This window comes from Balaenoptera musculus, chromosome 9 (assembly GCF_009873245.2).
Source record: "Balaenoptera musculus isolate JJ_BM4_2016_0621 chromosome 9, mBalMus1.pri.v3, whole genome shotgun sequence".
In the NCBI taxonomy this organism is placed as follows: Eukaryota; Metazoa; Chordata; class Mammalia; order Artiodactyla; family Balaenopteridae; genus Balaenoptera; species Balaenoptera musculus.
Window position 1 is genome coordinate 59,960,403 of NC_045793.1, and position 22,712 is coordinate 59,983,114.

At 36.3% G+C, this 22,712-nt stretch overlaps 1 protein-coding gene across 3 annotated transcripts; it reads right to left on the bottom strand.

The window, feature by feature from the left end:
- Positions 1-2,355: 2,355 nt before the first annotated feature.
- PDK4 (pyruvate dehydrogenase kinase 4) lies at positions 2,356-22,453 on the bottom strand. 3 transcript variants are annotated; one of them, XR_005021170.1, is made up of 12 exons: positions 22,093-22,453; positions 20,958-21,099; positions 19,689-19,760; positions 18,744-18,928; positions 18,489-18,575; positions 17,968-18,045; positions 15,754-15,830; positions 13,862-13,960; positions 13,551-13,661; positions 13,251-13,364; positions 11,758-12,068; positions 2,356-2,594 (listed from the first exon to the last, which is right to left on the bottom strand). XR_005021170.1 is itself a non-coding variant. In XM_036863022.1 (11 exons), the coding sequence occupies exons 1-11, from the start codon at positions 22,205-22,207 to the stop codon at positions 11,925-11,927; spliced, it is 1,224 nt and encodes a 407-aa protein (XP_036718917.1). In that variant the 5' UTR covers positions 22,208-22,421; the 3' UTR covers positions 9,252-11,924. The 3 variants fall into 3 exon arrangements, 1 of the variants encoding a protein (XP_036718917.1); XR_005021171.1 differs by lacking the exon at positions 2,356-2,594 and adding an exon at positions 7,684-8,559; XM_036863022.1 differs by lacking the exon at positions 2,356-2,594 and having other exon boundaries at positions 9,252-12,068; positions 22,093-22,421.
- Positions 22,454-22,712: the final 259 nt, after the last annotated feature.

A 22,712-nucleotide genomic window follows, 5' to 3' on the forward strand; every position in this document is an offset into this window, starting at 1 on the left:
TTGAAATCCAGTAATATAAGTCCTTCAACTTTGTTCTTCTTTAATCAATTAATATGATGATATGATTTTTCTTCTTTAGCCTGTCGGTATGGTAGATTATATTGATTGATTTTTCAAATGTTATACCAGCTTTGCATACCTGGAGTGTGTCTCACTTGGCTGTGGTATATAATTCTTTTTATTTGTGATAGAATTCATTTGGTAATATTTTATGGATAAGTTTTGCACTTATGTTCATGAGAGATATTGATCTGTTTTCTTTTCTTACAATGTCTTTATCTGGTTTTGGTTATAGGGCAATATTGCTCTCATAGAATGAATTAGATCGTATTCCCTCTGCTTCTATCTGCTGGAAGAGGTTGTTTGACAGTTGATGTTATTTCCTCCTTAAACATTTGGTGGAATGCACTAGTAAAATCATATACACTTGGTGCATTCTTTTTTTGGTAGGTTATTAATTAGCAATTCGATTTCTTTAATGGATGTACGGATGGATATCTATTCCTCCTTGTCTGAGTTTTGGTAATTTCTGTCTTTCAAGGAATTGGTCAGTTTCATCTAAGTTAATAAAATTTGTGGGCATGTGTTGTCCCACCTCTTTTTTTTTTTAATTTAAGAAATATTTGACTATTCATTGGACTTATGTGGCACTGTACCAGAGTTGGGGAGGCTGGAAACAAGAAACTAAATTTTGTGAGGTAGAAATAGCTGACTCCTTGGACAGATACAGTACAGGTGGCAATTGAGTGACCTAGGGGTTTGTACACAGGAAATTGCCGTGAGATCGCTAGTAAAGATCTCCAGGTTCAAGCTTTGCACTGCAGGCACAGATCTCTTCCATCTCCTCTCTTCCCTTTACAGTAATCAGTCAGGTTTGGAAAGCAGATAAAACAGCAGTTATCTGCATAATCCAAAGGCCAAAGGGCCATAGTTGACTGTTTTGGACTGTGAAAGACTCCTGAATCATTGTACAACCCTGAAGGGAGAGAAACACATAATGATTTGGGATGGGGGTATGACATAGTATAGGGACTCAAAGCAAGTTAAATTTGACTTGGAAGAATAGAAGAATGTTATATTTCTTGAATTTTTTATGCTGCAAAATTTGTATATACTATACACTGATCCAGGTATAATTATACATTTTTATTTGTTATTTTAAAATTAATCTGTCTTTGCCCACTAGGCTCTAAACCCCATGAAGGTAGAGATCATGCCTGTTTTGATTACCATTGTATCCCCAGAACATAGCTTTGTGTCTGGCACACGACAAACACCTAAGCAATGTTAATTGAATTTATCTATAAATAATGAGTGATTGGTGACTTCAATGCCTAGTGGACTCGGTTTCATTCACTTGTTCACAAATACTCTAAACTTTATTGTCTCTTTATTTTCGTTTTACCTGTTGGACAAATTCACAACCATAGATGTATGTAACCCTCCATGTTTTCCCTGTCTGCATGGAAACCAGAAAGCTACAGCCCAGTCAAGGAGTTAAGAAAAGTTTTTTCATTTCTAAAGATTTGTTAAAAGGCCAAGAAAAATATGTGAAAGAGACCATATGTGGTGCACAAAGCCTAAAATATTTGCTATCTGACCCTTGACAGGAAAAACAAACAAACAGTTTGCTGACCCCTAATCCAGACTCTTGAGTAGGTTACGGGAGAAATCATACAACTAAGCAGGTTAGTCAACAACCTCTCTCCTCTCCCCACTGTACCTAACTATATGTCTCTCATAGCTTATCCTCCTACTCTCTGCAATTATTTTAAAGCTATTTTCTGTCCTCAAACCTCTGATCACTTCATCTTTCCCTTCTCTACAGATAAGCTTTAACAACCACAACGTGATCTAACTCACATGATTTCCTCTTATTATAATGGAGGACACGTTTTTCCCCCTACCTAGTAAAAATCTCCCCACCTGTGCTCTGACTCATACTTTCCTGCTGTAGTGGACATATGCTTTTGGTTTGCCACCATCCTTTCCTTCGGGGAAACATCTCTACTCATTTTGTGTTATCCTTCTCAGTCTATATGGTTTAAATTGGACCAATTATCACCACACCCCTGTTCCTCTAGCCCCGTGGGTAGGCACATGATTAAGCCTTGGACACTTAGAACATTTCACCCCCATGTTTACATGGGTTGATTCTGAAAAAGGCACCTGACCAAAGCTGGGCCTGGAGACATTCCAAATGTTGTCTTGGAATAAGACCCTTACGTGGAGTTCATTCCAGAGAAACTTCCCCAGTGACGGTCCTGCTGCCTGGTGTCATTCGAACCAATAGAACAAGACTGAATTCTGCTTGTAAGCAGAGGAAAGCTTTATTGTTTGATCAAAGAAAAGAGAGGTGCAAGCTCCCACTCTAGAGCAGACACTTTCCGGGACAGGTTGTAGGAGGAGCTGCTTAATAGGGTTCTTCACAGCAGGGGGAGGGGTGGAATTCTGGCAGGTTGGGCGTGGCTCCACATTGCAGTGCCGGGTGCAGTGTCTTTGCGCACAGCCCTCGGCTGCCGTCTTGAACTGCAGTGTCGTGTGCAACCTCAGGTGCAAGGCCTCTGCACACGGCCCCATGTGAACAAGTGAAACTGGATGAAGCACAAAGGAAAAGAAAAAAAGGTCAGAATTTTTTATTATCCAGATTCTATTTTTATTTCCCAGGAATTGTTAGTGGGCTTTGCCAGGACGAAACTTGTCATATGGCCCCCGGAAATATTTATTTACATTCCAGAGGGTAATCGCACAGGATCCTTCCTTTTCTTTCATGAAGGAGAGTTTGTGTACATTAGGGAACAAAGTTTTTTCTCACTGTCTCACAAAGGGAGGGAGTGGGAGACAGCTGTTCCTCTTCCAGATAAACTCTCAGGTTTTGGGGGGGTTCTTCACCTATAGTACAGATCCCAGTAAGTGTAATGTGACGTCTGGCTCTCACTGAATCACCTTAGGAGGGGGAAAGATTGGGGCCAGGGGAGCTAATGCAGTTTTTACTGTAAGTAAGTATAAATAGTTTGTCCCTGCCCCAGAAATCTTGTATCTAACTCTCAGGATAATATGAATAAATAAAGATATTAAAACATATCAATATTTAGAAACCTAATTTCTGTGTTCACAAATAGACTATAATGTCCTTGAGCACAGGAATCGTTGTGATTCATTATGGTATTCCTAGCACGTGGCAGCATGTGGTGCTTAAGAAATCTTCGTTGATTACTTGTTGAATAAGTAAGTGAATTGCCTCAATGCCTGAAGAATGGTTAAGTGTCATTCAGTTGAAAGCATGAGCTGGTCTAACAACCCAAGCTTCTGATGGCTCTGCAAGTAGGTAGGGACTTCTGAAAATACTGTCTGAAGTAATACAGGGGCCTGCAGCTGGTTGGTTAGGCTCTTGTGATGAGGTCAGTGACAGTGGCCCTCTGCCTTGTGGACTAGCTATAGGTTACACATTTCCATGACCTCAGGCATCCCTCTGACTTGTTGCTGTCCTCCCCGAATTTCTCAAAGAAGGACTGTTTCTTCAGAGCAAAGGCTCTGGAGTATAGGGTGCCTGGAATCAAATCCCAGCTCTGTCCCTTGATAGGGGCAACTTACTGGACTGCTTTGTGGCTCAGTTTTCTATCTGTAAAATGGGTAGGGTAGTAACACTACAGATGCTGTGAGGATAAAAGAAGTCCATTTATGCAAAAGAGTTAATAATATAAGGGTTGTTGTGAGGGAAAAATGAATTAATTAATGTAAAATCCTTAGAAAAATACCTGTTACATAAAAAATTCTGTAGAATTTTCTTTTTTGCCTACTTAATGTTCAATTTAAAAGGGGTCAGAGAGAGAAGAAAAGTATAGTGAAACCAATTTCTATTCTAATACATGAAATAAATATTTTCTGCCAATGGAAATAATAGCTTAAAAAGATCAAGTCAATATTATAACCAATAGATTATCTGTGGTTAAAAAATTGTGTCTTCAAGCTCAGTGGCAAGTTTTATCCCTAAAATAATTTCCCCCAAATTAGTGCATGGTAAGTAAAATCCTGCCTGGAACTACCTGGACTAGGTAAAAATAAGAATCACATATGACTCTGAACAGAATGCAGGATATATTTTCAGTTACAAACAAAGAACCATTGTCAGACATTCTAAGAAAAAAAAAAAAAAAAAGAAAACATATTCTACTTTCCAGTATGCCAGGGAACTGTTCGCAAAGGCTTTTTAAAAATCGTGTTTTGTGCTTGCTTTTATTATCATTTGGAGCTCTGCTTTCACAAGATGAAATATGATATTTAGAAGGCGAAAGAGGCTGCCTGGGGAACAACTGAAGCCTAATTGTTATTTTTATAGTTTAAGTCTCTTTTCATCCATTTGACAAACAATTATTGAGAGTGTGCTTTGGGCAAAGTGCTATGTGTTTGTTTATAATGTGCAGTGAGCTAGCTTCTTCTCGGTATTCTGGAGGTGCAGCCTTGTGCAGTGCTCTCAAAGGGACCTAAAAGAGTTAATGGATCTCATTAGCTAACACATGGCGTCACCATCCACCCAATTTTTGGTTGGACAGCATTACCAAAGAGGTCAAGGCCTGCGTTTGATCCCTTCCTGAACAGGTTTTAGCCTTACTCAGCAGTTTCAGGTCAACAGACCATACTTTGACCTAAAAATCTAATCCCAGCGTCATACTCGGGCAATAGGGCATATTGGAGCAAATTTGTTACTATCATTGATATTGCATGCTCACACTGTATGACTTCATGTCTGAAGAACAGTACTTTATTTTTATTGCTATCCACTTATTTGTATCGGAACTTAATAGAAGGAAGGATCCAGTATCTGATACTTAAATAACATTATGGATAAAATAGCAAATATCTATATAAATTTTATTATGTGCCAAAGAATGTTATAAATGCTTTACATATATTAACTCATTTGAATTTTCACATTCCTATAAGGAAGGTGCTATAGTATTATCCCCATTTCACAGATCAGAAAACTTAGGCAGAGAAAAGTTATGTAACTTCCCATGGCTATTAAGTGGCAGAGCTGGCATGGAAACATAGGCATCCTGGCTCCAGAGTTCTACATGTCTGACCAGTATGACACTTGTGTGAAAACCCGCTGTTTTCACTCATCAGTCAACATACCACAGATTCTCTCTTTAATTATTCAAATACTAAATTAATTTCTCATTTAAGAAGATTGTGCTGATTGCTGCACTGTACTTTGTAAATAAACTGACAGTGAGACATATGATCTTAAGATTTTAGTCCACAGAACTGTTTTGATCCTTTTACTATCCTAGTAAATGGCTCTTTGATGCCCCAGATACCACATCTAGACATTCAGACTATATTCAGTTGAGCTCCAATATACCTTTCCCACCTTCTCCCTGGATAGTTTCTTCATGGTCTTTTCCCCACTTCCCCTAAATTGTCCTCTTTCCACCTGGTCACTTTAGCTTGAAACCACCTTTCCTTCTTTAAATTTCTATAGCAGTTAATGTTAGTGAATATGCCTGGCTATGTATATTAGGAATTAGGGCATCTCCTCTACTGTTGACTTGGAACTGTTAGTAAAATCTTTGGTCATGATTTAACTTCTCACACGTTTGTGTCTCTTTAACTCTTCAACAGGACTCTAAGCTCCTTGGGGACACAGACCTAGTTTTAAGCCTGAAATAAAAGGTTTAAGTTAGTTTGTATGTATATATTATAGGCATGATCCATCTGGAAATAAACATGGATCCTTCCCAGACTGAGAAGAAATGCTGAGGGCCCTTGATGTTATGATGGGTGGTTTTGGTTTTAGATCAGTAGAATAATCTTCTCAATCAGGAATTATTTCATTGCTTTTCTCTGTTTTCCCAACTCATCAAAAATATATTACTCAAGAAATATTTTTGATGTCTACTATACATGAGACAGGCTTAACATCATGGTTTTCATATAGGTATGTGTAATTCATGGTCCTGGATTGCAGGGAAAACACAATCTAATTGGGTTTCTGGATTTTATACCTCTCTATAACATTTAACTAGCAACCTTAGGAATTACATGCTAAATACTAAAATGGTCCTGACCACGTGAGAGCTTAGAGGAAGAAGTTGGGAGAGAAGGCACTTTGGACTGGGATGGTCAGTCCATGGAGGGGGAATTTGAGTTGGGTTTAGAAGGTTGAGCAGCTTTTAGGAAAAAGGCAGAGAAGAGAAGGGCATTTCAGGCAGGCATATTTACAATGATAAAAAGGAAAATGTTTGTTGCATATTTAGAAGACAATATACTAAACAGTTCAGTAACAGAAGGTATAGGTTGTAAGGTTGATCGTGTAGGTTGGATTGTAGAAAACTATAAACATCAGATTCTTAGGCACTGGGAAGGCAGCAAAAGATTCTGAGCTTGACAGTGATATTATGCAAAGCCTAGTTTGGACTGAAGAGAAATTGGAGGCAGGGTATTCAGTAAAGAATTATTAGAAAATATAGATTTAAAAACTTTATTCATTCATTCATTCATTCATTCATAGATGGACCTAGAGATTATCATACTAAGTGAAGTAAATCAAAGACAAATATCATATGGTATCACTTATATGTGGAATTTAAAAAATGATACAAATGAACTTATTTACAAAACAGAAACAGACTCACAGACTTAGAAAACAAACTTATTGTTACCAAAGGGGAAGGGGGTAGGGATAAATTAGGAGGTTGGGATTAACATATACATACTACTATATATAAAATAGATAATCAACAAGGGCTTACTGTATAGCACAGGGAACTCTACTTAATACTCTGTAATAACCTATATGGGAAAAGAACCTGAAAAAGAATAGATGTAGGTATGTGTATAACTGAATCACTTTGCTGTACACCTGAAACTAACACAACATTGCAAATCAATTATACTCCAATGTAAAATTAAAATTTAAAAAATAATGTTCATCACTGTTAATGTATTTTAAAAACTTTATTTATTCATTCATTCATTCATTCATTCAGTTATGTGAGAGTTCATTTTTTCCCTTACAGTTTTATTAAGATATAATTGACATACAGTACTGCATAAGTTTAAGGTGTACAACATAATGATTTGACCTATATACATCATGAAATAATTACCACAATAAGTTTAGTAAACATCCCTCATTTCATATAAATGTAAAATTAAAGAAATAATCTTTTTGCTTGTTATGAGAATAGATTCAAAGAATTTAGAGTTAAAAGTGTCTTCCTTAAGCAACTAGAATTCATTTAGTTATTTCATATAGGTAGAAGAGAAAACTGGGACTCAAATAGGTAAAGAGAATTGCCTAAGAATATGGTATAAGTTTTTCATTTTTGTTTTCAAATTTTTATTTCATTTTCAGGTCACAAAGCTATAATTTCAAACATATTTTGTTATTCTTAAAAGTGAATTTAAAAGAAAAAGACTGAGTTAAGGGCAATCCTACCAAATACCGAAGTGTATTTTGGGGGCTAGAAACACATTAAAGGGCAGAGTTTTAATGGAATTGATAAACTCAAGACTTCGCCATTTAATAGGCTATATGTCTGATATGTTAAAGCATCCTTTTACATTTATGGAAAATAATATGCTCATAAATAATTCCTAGCTATATTGCATTATTTGATAACCAGTTCTGTGTTATTTTCATTACATTGAATAATAGCAGTAAATATGAGAATGATGTCATAATTTGCTGATAAACTTTATTATTTCATTGCTGGATTTATCATTAAGACAGTTCACATCATTTTCACATCATTTAATAGATTCAACATGTTTTCAAGGCTACTGACATTTCTGTTGATTCTGAGTGGCTTTTTATGTTTATTTGCACTTCAGTAGGAACTGAAAAATCTCATTAAAAGACAGTTGCTCATTTCCATTAAGATGCCATGAAATATGAATGGTGATTTTTTTTCATCTGAGTCCAAGGTGAACAAGAAGGAAGAATACTAATAAAATCTGAAATACCAACCCATTTGCTCAAGAAATTTTGTTAGTTAGTTATAACTTTTATCCATTATTTAATTTCTTTTGAAATATGTGATAATTTTTAATGGCCAAAGGCCACCAATGTAGAGCTACTTTAAACAAGATCAGTCGTGATTTTTCTGGCTTGGAAAAATATTCCAGAGTTTCTGCAATGTTGTAAAACTTTCTGAATACCATTTAAAGCATAAAATCTTATAAAATTCGATGTATGTTTGTTTAACACAGAGTTCCAATCTGCTTTTAAACGCTGCGATGCTGTTCTAAAGGCAGAGGTTTATTTATGTATTTATTCATGTATCCATCCAGGAAATGTTTATTGAGAGCCTAAGTAACTGTGATACAAGGTAAAAAGTAAAAAAAATCCCCTAAAAGATGTATGGATAGAATGCTAATGCAGATAGAAGCCTACTGCTCTAAGTGTTCATGGTGGAGGGTTGGGGACCTCTTACATAAGCTCCTGTGAAATTATGAAAATTCCTCAATAGTTTCATCAAGACAGACCGAAGTGACCTGGAGATTTCATGCATATTTGCAGTGTTGTTACACATCTAAGTGTAAGTACGGTACCTGAAAGCATAGTAGGAGAATAAAGAAATTATAAGGCCAATGCTTAAGCTACTAGGTCACAAAAATCTCTCTTTGCACATGTTATTGTAGTTAAGATCAAATGCTCTTACCATTTCGAGCCAAATTTGAAATTTGGGAGAAATGGTGTAAAGATAGTTTTAATGAAAATTCAGCCCACTTTGTTGAACTTGAAAATTAGTATCCTTTGGGGGTACACACATTGAGTCAAAAAGATGTACATGTCCATAAATGGAGAATTGTGGGACTTGAAGTCTTGCAGTTTTTGTGGAAATGGGGATGAAGGTTCTGAGCCCAGGGCACATGCTAACCCCCTACCTCCCAAGTTGCTTAATTGAAGGGAACTGTACAGCTAATCCCGTGTGTGTAGGTATGTACGAGTGTGTCCTCTTGGGCTTCCTTTAGACACAGTGCAGTACTTCCTTGACAGAAGAAGAAATGAAGGTAGTCAAAGTGAAGAAGCATGTCATTGCTGAAGGGCTTCAGTGTAGGTTCTTTAGGGTCTAATGCCGTAGTTGATGGCATTTTTTTATTTACATATGATTATTCTGACAAGATTTTGGAATTTAGTTATGACAAACTTATTCCACTAATTTTATTTTATTCTAATTGCTTTTCTTTCTTCCCTCCTTCCCTTCCTTTCTTCCTTCCTCCCTCCATTCCTTTTTTATTTGTTTTTTTGCAAAACTTTGCAATAAGGGCATTACGGAGGTAGGCAGAGAATGTTGTGATAGCAAAGATAAAACATGTCACCACTTAATTTAGTACTTCCTATCCTATTTCTACCCTACTATTATTCAGATATTTAATCTAGAAATTGTTTGGGAAACTAAATTATCTAGGTAATTATTTTGATACTCCAATGTATTTGCTGTGTAAATACAGTCACTAAGTGAGACTCTTAAGTAAATTTACAAAAAAAAAAATGTAGAGAGTACATGCATTGGAAAAACAATTATTGAATTTATTCATGTAGATAAACACACATTGTACTATGTGTTATTGGAGCATAACCAAGAAAGCAAAGGAGAACCAGAAATTTCTGGAATGCTATAAAGTATCTTTTGTTTAAAAATTAAGATTTTAAGGTTTTTTTTTTTTTAAAGGCTATACCCCATATGTAGCTAAATTAGACTTGGTGTAAAGTGAGGAAAAACTTTACCTCAAATTCTACTTAGTACTTTCCATTAATTTGAGAAAAGAACTTTAAAAGATTACATCTACCATTATAATAAAAAATATTTATTATAAAAATTGTCACATTTCTCTGTACATAACCTAGACACAAAAACACAGTTTATACATTAATAATTTAAGTGGGCCTGAACATTCAGTTTCCATCCACTGGAATCCTAAAGCTTTTCCATAGATTTCACAAATACCAATGTGGACTATTTCTATTTTATAGAACTCCATTTACACAGTTGATGTTATTGAGATACCAACATTTCTTTTTCTCTTGTGTTTTAAATATAGTTCATGTGTTTGAGTTAACTATTAATCAACTGCTTTAAATCTTTGGTAAATACAAGAATTTACATGCAAAAATGTTTAAATTTTTGAAAAGTCAAATAACCTATTGCAAATAGTTCTGTGTAATCAATAAATGCATGAGCCAGAGTCTCACCATCAAGAAAAGTCACTTCCAGGACTTCTGATGATAAAATCTGAAATCCACAACAAATAGTTTGAGGCTTCTATGGCCACTACCAGAAGCACCACAACACTAGGCCATAAGAAAATTAAACACAAATGTTAAATTCAACATATAGACAGTGCTGATTATTTTACAAAACTGGAAATGCTAGTTTTTTTCGATATCCCGGTTTAAAACAGCAATTTGACACAGAAGAGTTTATTATCTCATAAAAGCCTGTTATCTTGCAAGAGTGAGAGAACCATTTAAAGAAGTCATACCGTTTTGAAAGACACCAGTTCATTCTCTTGCAAATAATTTATCCATGATAATATGGGTCATTTCTTGAAATAATTTGTGGGGAATAAAGCAAGATGCTTGCCTTCAGCTTCCCTCCCTCCTTCCTTCCCATCTTTCTTCCCTCCCTTCCTTCCTTCCTACTTTCCTTTGTTTTTTCATTTCTTCTCTAAGAGGAATGTGCTAGACTGCCCTGTCAACCTGCATATTATACTTGAACTCCCCCAAAGTTCCATATGCATTACAGCTTTCATGCATTAGCTCTCATTCACAATGATTCACAAATGAAAGCATCAGCATCGATAGCATGAAAACCTCTTACTTGCAGGCTATTTGTTAAAAATACTCTAAGAAGTATTTAAATTCTAATGTTCTTGAGCTATTTGTTAATTACAAATTTTTTACCAGACATGTTAATGGTGAAGTGTAGAGAATACAATATATAAAAAATACATCTCTTTAAGCCTAGAAAATAGATGCCTTTGGATTACCACCACTGCAGTGTAGAGAACAGCCCTTCCTACTGAGTTAGGTTCTGAATGCATGATTTCTTTCCCTAACACTGGTTTTTCCAATCTACTTCTGTTTCATTTATAAACAAAGCAAGGTGAGATTTTGCTATCACTTTGGTAATTCTTCTCTCCCTCCAACCGCCAACATCCTGAATTCAGTGCATATTTTAAAATTCAACCAAGACAAGACACCTGGCAATAAGTGTTCACTTCTTATTTGAGGTGTGAACAGGAAAAGCAGCATAATAAAGGCACTGTATTTATCAGAAGGGGCTTTCTTCTGAGTTTTTACATAGGCCCATGCCTTGGCTGCAACTTTGAATAAAATGTGTTGGCTCATTCCTCCTCATTCAAAGTAAATGTTATTTCAGTCACTGGCTTTTCATCTCTAGAGTGCATAGATATATATGAAATGTATGTTTACATACATTTCTAATCATATAGTATAAAATAAGCCCTAGTCCTTTGAATGACAGGAAAGTACTGGTACATTGACACTTGATAATCCATAAATACCAATATCTTATAACATCAACCAGTGGCCTAAAATATCAGTCGTTGAAACTGCTAGCCTACATCTTCACTTCTCACTCTTTCCCATTCTTGTTGATAAAGAGATGTAAAACTGAGGCTTATTTCTTCTTCAGGATTTGATATAAACTCATACGTTATTCTAAGTTCAGAGAATAAAGAGCTGGCCAGCCATGAACTCCTGTAGTCCCGCACTGTGCTCACCTGGGTCACAGAAAGGAGCTTTCTTCCTCTTCACATCAGAGTTCTGATCAAGGAGTTTTTGTTGCTGTTGTTTGTTTTTGAGAAAACAAGAGTTCACACGCAAACATTCAGGAAGCAGCACTGGCATAGACCCACTTTGATCCCTTAAAGCGTCCTGAGGGTCCTTCTCACACAGCCACTTTTTCCTTTGCCAGGTTCTTTGGTTCCTTGCTTGGGATACACCAGTCACCAGCCTCACTGCTCGTCTGATAATGTTTGAAGGCTGATTTGTTAAAGACTGGGAGTGTTTCTACAGACTCAGAAGATAAAGCCTCAAAGAAGGGGGAGAAAAAATCAAAGAAATTATTCATCGCATAATTTGTACCTGAAGTGATTATTCAAAATAAATTCAGAGGTAAGTATTCAAACATTCAAATACATTCTTTTAATTGATTTAGTAATAAGAGCACACCAGAGTCCATGGTATGCTAGGCACTGTATAAAATAAAACTGAAAAATAAATATTATCTGCACCCCATAGGGGCTGAAATAATATATATACAGTTATAAATTAGGTAACAGTATTTGTGTTCAATAGTTACACATGTCCCTTGTTTGGATATTGCTGATGCCATAGAGTTGGATAGCAGTAGGCAAATAGGTTTTCCAGGCAAAACCTTTGTATGTGTGATAAAGTGAGAGTCCTAAGCTGATACTATTGATCTATTAAAATCTGATACTATAAATCTATAATATGTTAACCTTTTCCAATACTTTGAAGACATTTTTACTATTTAAGAAATGAATAGCTATTTCAGGTGTTCTAAGACCATGGGGCAAATGGTCCCATTTTCCCTTGCACAAAATGGGAGCCTAGAAGCTTAATGTTTTAGTTGTTAATAACTGTGAATATATTTTCATTTGAAATAGTTGGCAAATGATTAACAGCATCAGGACAGTGACCTTAACAAATAAATTGCGGCTTTATCAGAAATGGAAAAAACATGTACCAAATTTTAAAGTTTAAACAGGAAATGCCAGGCACCCCACTGACAGCTTCTGAGCAGTCAGCTTTCCTCTCCCTGGGTTTCTAACAAGGTCAGCTTAAGGTCTTGAGTATCTTGATATCAGTTGTTTTCTAGGCTGAAATATTATTAGCATATATGTATTTCCCACAAGTCTAAGTAAAACAAAAGTATAGCTATTCTTACAGATGCCGATAGGATTTGCCTTAAAAAATTCAAATGAGCATCTCCTCACTCAGAAACTAATGCACTTCTTGGGAAACAATTTTGCTTCATTGAGGCAAGTAGCCTGGCCCACTTCCTTTTTGATACGTTACCACATTAAATATTAAATAATATATCTACACATACCAAATAGAAAATATAATGACTTGTGGTCATTATTTGCAGTAACTCAGTTTGGGTGTTCACTGTGGACCGTAGAACTCAGGGCTGTAAAAGAAGAGTCTTTTCAGAAATATGATTTTTTTTATTGGATTTAAAGGATACCTTTAAGTAGATGACAGCATCTGTTCCATATCCTGGCAAAGAGTAGAGATTTAGATCTCCTTGAAAGTACTTGGCATAGAGACGAGAAATTGGCAAGCCATAACCAAAACCAGCCTAGAAGGGAAAGATCAGTTATTGACAAGGTGGTGAACATGATCATAGGAATACAAAATGCTTTCTCATAACCCCCATGCCCAATTTAACTAAATTGATTAACTTGCCTAAATACTTCCTTGTAATCCTTGCTCTACATTTAGAAGTAGGCGGCTGGGATGAACTTAGCCATATAATTGGTCTTACCAAAGGAGCATTCCGGGAATTATCCATCACAGGCGTGGGTGCAGTAGAGTACGTGTAACTAAAGAGCCGGTCAATGATCCTCAGGGGAACACCACCTCCTCTATCTGAAATCTTAAACAAACAAACCAGTCATCAGAGCTACACATTAAAAACAACATGCATTTGTTTACATTAAAATGTCTTTCCTTCATTTAAAAGTCACCTGGTGTACATGACTTTGATCTATTGTTCAAAGCAGAGAGCTTTATTATTATTGACTCTTTTAAAAATTCTCTTAAGAAAGACTCAAAAGAAAAACAGAGAATGGTTACCTTAATTGTAAGATCTTCTTTTCCCAAGACAACAATCACCTCAATTGGTGTCAGGGAAGGCCAATTTTCCTGGTGTTCAACTGTGGCCCTCATTGCATTCTAAAGAAAACAAAACCGTAAGGAATTCAATGGCAGGAGGATGAGGGACAATAAATAACTGTTTATGTTTAAAATAAAAGCAGCACAGAGGGTAATTCAAAGTTCTTATTTTATTTTTTTAGTAGTAAAATAGCTCTGTAAATAGCCATTTATGATTGTGTCATGCAGGAGGTATAATGAAAAATATTCATTTACCATGTAATATAGCTACTGGGAGTAATGTCTAATGGAAAAACAATTCTGCTACCTGTCAAGTTCTTATTTGTAAGCTTAATTTAAATGTAGAAATTGGTTTTTATAGTCCATTTCCTGGCTTTCTCTTTTCTGACTTCCCATTACATTTTACATCTAAGCACCAAAGACTATTACATAACAAATAAACAGTGAATCATTGAACCAATTTATTGGTTTTTATAAAATTTGCTGGGAAAAGGTTGTTACTATTTAAAAGGATAGTAAATAATTCTAAATTAAATTTCAATTTGCATTTGATTATCATCTTAACTTTTACCAATGATGGCAAAATAACTGTATGAGTTGGACCATTCAATTTAAAAGTAAATCAAATCATACAAAAAAGCATCTTTCGTCCCTTAACAGAGAAGAAGCTCAAACAAGTTTTCAGATAAGTAGATGAATCTCATACAGATAAAGTTTTGGTTTATTTTACCCATTTTCCTCTCTACCCTTCTTCTGATAGGTTATCTGCTTTCTGGTTTCTATATAATAATGTTAAGCTCTAAGCATTAGCTGAAGAGAAATAAAATAGATCAGATGTTTGTAGTACAATCAATACCTCATTGCATTAACATTAGAATAAGTTAGGAAACAGTAGGTTCCGGGAAGAGTTACATCAGAATTAGAAGCGGATTTCACTTTGTTTTGAAGACTTCCTCCTCTCCAGTCCAGGGGACTCTTAGGAACCATCACAAAGCTTCAAGTGTTTTTCTGTCTTTTGGTGCAAGTATAGAGTTTCAGTTTGGGCTTAGAACCCGGGACAGGATTTGATTCTTAGTACCTGGCTGTCCCAGACCAGTAACATCCACAGTCTCTAAGAGCTTGTTAGAAATGCAGAGTCTCAGGTCAAGAGTGTCAGAATCTCTGGGACAGGCTTAAGCATCTGTGTTTTGAAAGCTCTCTAGGCGATGCTAATGCACACGAACGTCTGAGAAGCCCTACCCTACTGTTCTGCTATGAAAGCGTGGACCATGGGTCAGCGGCATCACCTGTTAGCTTATTAGACGTTCGTAACCTCAGGCCCAATCCCAGACCTACTGAAGCAGAATCTGACTTTTAACAAAACCCCCAGGTGATTCATATGCACATTAAAGTAGATCACTGAAGGAACTGACTGTCCTTTGAGTATATTCTAGTCATAGGTTGGGACCCTGCCACCTCCAGTAATTCTGGACCTGAACCTCTGGATTTAGAGCTGGACCGGCCTATGGGGATGGAGATAACAAGGCCTCAGTCACTGAAGCATTCACCCCACGACCTTCCTTCATGAATGCATGAATGACTAGTGCTTTGTTGGACACTTGAAAAAATAATGGGAACAGGGAGCACTGAGATATAGTGAATCATATTGTGCATTCTCACATACATGTTGATGCTACAAGGAACTGCATGTACCCTTTCAAACATTAACTGTAGCTTCTTTCTGTTAGGACACAGAAGCATGCCTGGGAGAAGATAGTGAGGCTCCTGTTTAGTAGGGAACGATAAAGGAAATAAAAATGTAACCAGTTAACATTTAAAAAAAACAAAATTGCAATTATTGTGAAGTGTCTTACCTTGAATAGTTCAAAGAGCATATGATGAAGGTGAGACGAAACATACACAATATGAATTGGTTGGCCTGGAAATTTTCCTAGAAAAAATTAAGCTAATTTAGAATCGCTAAACAAATATTTCATTAAAATAAACTTTCATATCTATTTGATTAATATTTTAGATTTAAACAGAATTGGAATACTCCCCATCCTCCTCACTCTAAAATCCTACCTTAGAAGCCTCCCTTTAAACAGTAAACACAACTGGCTTATGTTCAAAATGCTATTACAGTTGCTACCTTGTGCTCTATGATTAATTTTTGCAGTTCTCTACAAATGCATAAAGTCAGATAAATATAAAACAAGGGTGCTCTAAATTAGATGACATGGATTAGTTATTTCTACTTTCAAAACTTTTGTACTGGACAATTGCAGAGTTAAAATTATATGCATCTTAAAAAAGAAGAAGAATGTAAGTCTACAGTATAACATCAAAATTGATGCTAGCTAGCTATAATTTTCATAATTTTAATGCATGGGAAAATAACACATCTGATTATTCTTTTTTTTAAATTAATTTATTTAATTTTTTGGCTGCATTGGGTCTTTGTTGCTGTGCGCAGGCTTTTCTCTAGCTGTGGAGAGTGGGGGCTACTCTTCGTTGTGGTGCGCGGGCTTCTCATTGAGGTGGCTTCTCTTGTTGTGGAGCACGGGCTCTAGGCACACGGGCTTCAGTAGTTGTGGTTCACGGGCTCTAGAGCGCAGGCTCAGTAGTTGTGGCACACGGGCTTAGTTGCTCCATGGCATGTGGGATCTTCCTGGACCAGGGCTCGAACCCATGTCCCCTGCATTGGCAGGTGGATTCTTAACCACTGTGCCACCAGGGAAGCCCCATCTGATTATTCTTGATTTTTAGCAACTAAACATAAAATCCCATAGGCTAAAGATGCTTAAATTTCACCAAGAGGCTAAAGAAAACAGAAACAAAAACCTCGTAATACTCTGAAAAGAAAAATAAAAGTATTATTCTTTCATGTTCCAGGCCTTGGCAAAGTTTGAATCAGAAAACAAGGTCTGGCACAATTCCCTCCTTATTTCATCAAACAGTTCAAGCAGTTTATCTACAAGTATTATGCAACAATGCTGTTAATGCTTAAAAATATTTTTCAATCTTCATTTGTACTCTTACTTTTAGTTTAGCAATCCATTACATTTCCCTATCCCTAATCCAAGAGTTAAGCTACTCTTAATTTGAGCAACTTGATTTTAATTCTCACCGCCAACAAACATTGTTCCTGTATAACTGTTACTTGAAAAAGATGTTTACTTTGAGTTGAAAGGAGGTTATTCCAATTTAAGTGTACTGTCTTGCTTTGAGAAGCAACTATGGGATAAGATAAAAATAGTGCCTTGCATTCATCCTGTAATTACTTCATTCAGTGTGGGAAGACCTTATCCTTTTAGGTACCCTAGAGTTGAAGCTATTGAAGTATGCTCTGCTTCCAAAACAGTGATATATACTTATAGTGAAAATTAAAAAAAAAAATTTGGTAAGAACATTTAACATCTACCTTCTTAAATATTTAAGTGTACAATATAGTATTGTTAACTGTAGGAATGGTGTTGTACAGCAGATCTCTAGAACTTATTCATCTTGCATAACTGAAATTTTATACCCACTGAATAGCAACTCCCCATCTCCCTGCTTCCTTCAGCCTCTGGCAACCACCATTCTACTCTCCGCTTCTATGAGCTTGACTATTTTTGATACCTCATATAAGTGCAATCACATAGTATTTGTCCTTCTATGACTGGCTTCTTTCTTATAGTGCAGTTTAAAGTGTTTTTGTTTTCAGATCTGATAAGTAACCTCTTTAGGAGCATATCTCCACTACCAAGTGGTTCCTCCTAATCTGACCTCCTTATTCCTGTATTCTGTAGTAAGCAATCTTTCTTTGATCAAAGATATTGGAACTTAGCTGCTACTCTAAATCCTAAATTATTTGTTCAAACCATTCTTCTTATGAATTTTCATTAGCAACTGAATATACTCAATTGCAACTTTCCAGTTGAGATAAAGAGAACCTTGGCTTCAAAAAAAAATGTGTACAAATTCTAGGCAAGTTCAGAAGGCAAAAAATGAACACAGACATTGCTTTGTATTTACAAGAAGTAATCATACTGGGAGAACACTGAATTTTCCATAGATAAAAATATATTTAATTTATAACTTACCATTCACTTGTGTGAGCTTTAATTCTGGAGATGTTAAATAATACTGATTACAAAGCATCTTGGAACACTCAAAGGCATCTGGAATGGAAGGGTTTTTTTCCATAATGATTAAGTGAATTTATGCCAAGTAAAATTTTCAAGTGATCTTCAGTGTATACACTACCCTTAATCCAAAATATTCATTAGAGTACAGGTTTATGTGTATGGAAAAATAAATTTTTAATATTTTATTGAAGAAAAAAATGAACACAGTGTTTAAGTTATAGCTGTTGCTATAGGAATATGTGCACTTCAGATATCAAATATATGAGAATATGGCACATTAGCTATTGATGTTTGGCTTTTTTATAATATTATAAGTGAATATTTAAACACTTGACTCTCAAAAACAAAGGACCTTCATTACAGTATTTATAAAAACATAAATGGAGCACTCTGAATAGTAATTCAGAGTCACCTCAACTGTGTCAATCAGATAATGTACATTTTCAATAAGGGAAATGCAAGAACCTAGAAATTACCTTGGACCACTGCTGCCACATCACAGTTTGGATCAATGCTTCCAATGTGGCTTGGGTTTCCTGTCTGTAAGTCACTAAATATAAGGACTGTTGAAAAATAAAAACAAAGAATATTGTTATAAAAATCAGGATAATAATGATTAGAACTACCTCTGAGAAAGAATGTGATCCACCAAGTAGTGAAATATCTACTTAGAGTATGGCTTATATTCTACACCCATCTCTATATGTCATGACCATGATGAACTAACTTACTGTGCTGGTTCATCAGCATCCGGGTAGAAATACGGTTCATGTAAAATCGATCCAAGAAATACTGAAGATTTTGATTGGTGGTTGGGTCAACTGTACAGGCATCTTTATACTCTAGGATTCCTTGTGCCATTGTAGGAACTACATTATGGTGTCTATTTCGAACTTTGATGAGAGTATCTACAAAACTAAGCCAAAACACATTTATGGTTAGTAGAACTTCAAATAAGTTTCATTGATTTATATTTCTTAGATTACTTCAAAGAAGGTAAAGCCTTTCTCAAGTACCCATCCAAACAAATCAAATCATACAATGTTTGGATGAAGCTTTATTAAGACTCTCACTACAGATTCTTTGACTACAGTAGAGGAGATAGCTTCATAAACAGATTTATTTTGCTTTTAGCTTACATGTAAAATATCAGCTCTGTGACTGGTATGTTCATTCCAGTTGTTCACTAAGCTTTCTCTTTAAAAAAATAATTTAAAAAATAAGTAAATATTAAAGATGGCTCTAGAATGCCATTGTGAAAAAAACTTCAAATTTCTTGTAAGATTTAGAAAAGATTCTTATTTCTCATTCTTAGAGCTAGAAACTGTCAATTACTCTGAAAAAAAATGTGTACTCTACAATGACACCAACGTGCATTGATATTATGTAACAGTAAGTCCTTCTATAAATCTAATCATCATACTAAATTTAGAGTAAAAATAGATTTCCTTTTTTTAAAAAGTCCTCTACACTTTTCATCCTCAGCATCATTTCCAATGCCATAATTCTCTATTGCTTTTAAAAAACCAACAAGCCAAAACTTGTCATTTGTAAGGGGGTAGTTATTTATTATTCAGGATACTATTATAAGTTATCCTTTAAGTGAGGTCTTAAAAAAATTTAATGTTTAGAAATAGTCAAAGTTTTAGACACTTATTCTAATGCATAAAACATACTCTGATAATGTTTTCTGGTCCTTTGGGCTTTTCTCGTGGAATTCCACCAACTCCATCAGGCTCTGGATATACCTGTAAAGCGACAGGTGTGCTTTAAGTTTTAAAATTGAATAGTCATTTTCAAGTGGTTGAAAACAGATTGCTTTTTTCCAAATGACTTGAAGAGAGAACGTATTATGTTTAAAATTAAAACTTTCCTCCAAGACATTTGGAAAACATATGTCTTAGAAAAAAGAAAGCTACAAATTTAACCCTCAACTTTTTAACTAAAAATTTATGTTTAACTATCCTAGATCACTATTCAGTTTTCTGTTTTGTTTGTCAAATGTCTTTATTTTTATAGCAAAAGCATTTAGAAATGACTTTTACAGAAATGCTTCATATTTTTTTTCCTCCTGTATTCATTCACAGGTGAATAGAAGTCTTGAAAGCAGCAGTAAATACTATGGATTGAATATGTTTCAGATTGCAATTGTTTAATGGGTGCATAGTACATATATTTCTTAAATCAACATACAAAAAGTTGTACAGTCAGTGGGTTAGGGTGAAGGTCTGGTGCATATCTGCCTCAGTGCATAACCTGGCTCTGTTCTCTGAAAATCTGCTCCTTTGGTTTACCTACCCTCTCTAAGTCAGTATCCTTATTTGCAAAAGGAGATAATTACACTGAGTGCTGGCTGTGTGCCTGGTACTGTTCTAAGTGCTTTTAAAATGGATTACCTCATTTAATTACACTCAAATATCCCTTTGAGACATATACTTTATTCTCCTCAATAATATATGGGGGAATTGAGGCCTAGAGATAAGACACTAGGCAAGAATTCCACAACTAGGAAAAGAGGAAGGCATGATTTGATCCCGGGCCTGCTTTGTTAATTGGTTTGTAAGTAACAAAGATTAGGCCCTCTCTAAATAGTAGTCATTTGTATCTATTTCTAGGACAGGATTCTTTTTGTAATATCAAACTGTCTTTTATTATTTTAAATACAAACTAATATTGTAACTGTCAATTATTTTTCATATTGTCTTCTAAAGTAAAAATTATATTGTGAAAGTATCTACTTTTTCAGGGTAAAAATGTCTGTTTATAGCTTTATAACTGCCCTTATGATAACTTACCCTAAATTAATAGAAAATTCTTTACATCTTTCAAAGTATTTAAGCTTCAGACCACCTGTTTTCCAATTATGATGTCAATATGTTGTAAGAATTCATACTCAGATAACTATCTTAAAACTAGAGATTGTTTCAGAATGTTTCACCACTTACCAGCTTTTAACTAATTGCACTGAAGAGGTATTTACTAATCCATCAGGGAGGATATAAATTTCCTTCAGGATATTGGCTAGCCTCACAGGCAACTCTTGTCTCAAAAACACAAAAGAGGTTCTTTCACATGCGTTTTCTGAACCTGTAATAAACAGCATTTGTTTAGTTTTTGGAAAAAAGTATATCTAAATTATATATTTGAGTAGCATTAACTATCCAATATTGAACACACATATATATATATTACAAAATTATATTTCACTCTCAGTTGGGTAACTGCTTGTAGATAATTTAAGAGTAAGCATCTTCTTCTTTATTGTCTTTTGTCTTTCTTTCTTTTTTAAAAAGTGACCAAATATGAGAATTAGTGTTTTCTCTTTTGATGAGGATTCACTTCCAACAAGTCATAATATCCCAAGGCTCTTAGTATTCATAAAAGAATACAGGATTTAGTCAAATCACAGTATCAGGGAGACAACATCATTCACAGAGTTCTAGATATGAAACTGTAGTGAGGGGAAAAGGGGTGGGGTGGGAGTCCTGATGTTTCCAGACTAGTGATAAATAATACCACATTTAAATCCTTGAAATTTTCTTTATAAGATTTCTGCAGAAAGTTTGTAAATATTTTCAGCAGTAATGCAAATATGTAGATAACGATAAAGCTAAAGAGACAAAGAAATTTGTTAGGACTACAGAGAGATGAACCCTGTGGAGGGGTGGAGGGTGGCTAAAGGATAAAATCTCAGTTAATTCAAAGCTACTTTATAATATTAGGAATGTTCTCCAAGAAGTACTATGCAGTGAAGGAGGGGATGAAGTTTCCACTTCATTGTTAAATGGTGACTGAAAGCAAGAAGTATTTTGACAGAAAACTTTGTACAGAAAAGAAGAGGAAAGATGAGCTCAAACCATCCAGCACCAGCGGGGCTGCAAGTGGCGCTGACCTGCAGGCACAAACTGTCAGAAAGAAGGCAGATCTAAGAAAGGCAAGGTGTGCTGGCTTCGAGGTTCCAGGGTTCAGCAGGAAAGCGGACCCCAGGTGTTTTAAGTAATGAGTCCAGCCCTCCCTACACCGGGTCTGAAAGTTAAGGCAGCTCCCCAGTCCCCGCCCGGGCCCTACGTCCCCGCTCACCGAAGTCCAGCAGCTGCTTCATGGACAGCGGGAACGGGCTGTAGCGCGAGAAATGCTCGACCTCGCGGGGTACCAGGGAGCCGGCGCTGCGCATCACGAAGCGTGCCGCCTTCATCTTGATGCCCACCGTTCCTGGCACGAGCTGGGGCTGGTGTGTGGGGTGAAGGCTGCGGGGAGCAGGACCTGGGGCCTTAGAAGGGGCGGGGCGCGTTCGGACGGGGAGAGCAGGTGGCTGGCGGGCTCGTGCTCCCCGGCCTGGGCTGAGGTTCGGGGGTGCTTCGCGGTGGAGGAATCGGGTAGTGAGTCGATGGAGCAGTAGGTAGCTTAAGACTCAAGTTCGTGTCCAGTCACCACCCGCCGCCTCCCGAGGTTTTATTTGTTTCCCTGCACCCGCCCCCCGCATCCCCCGCCCGCGAAGCTCCAACCGGGAGGAGCCACTGGAACTGGGAGAGCTTCCTGAGCTTGGAGCCGCGCCCGTCAGCTCAGATAAAGAACTTTGGGCCCCGCCTCCAGGACGCGGAGGCCTGGCGCCCGAAGCTGTGAGGGGTAAGGGGACAGCAGGAAGCCAAAGCGGCCGTCAGGAGGTTCGCGGGCTCAAGATCAGCCACTTGGGACAGGAC

What these genes read in the sequence shown, in the direction of transcription:
- PDK4 (XM_036863022.1), bottom strand. Translation starts at nt 22,207, where the DNA reads ATGAAGGCGGCACGCTTCGTGATGCGCAGCGCCGGCTCCCTGGTACCC. An exon ending in AAAGCTCACACAAGTGAATG is followed by an intron (nt 15,831 to 17,967) that starts GTAAGTTATAAA and finishes AATTTTTTCTAG; the next exon opens with GAAAATTTCCAGGCCAACCA. An exon ending in ATTCCCGGAATGCTCCTTTG is followed by an intron (nt 13,365 to 13,550) that starts GTAAGACCAATT and finishes TTTCCCTTCTAG; the next exon opens with GCTGGTTTTGGTTATGGCTT.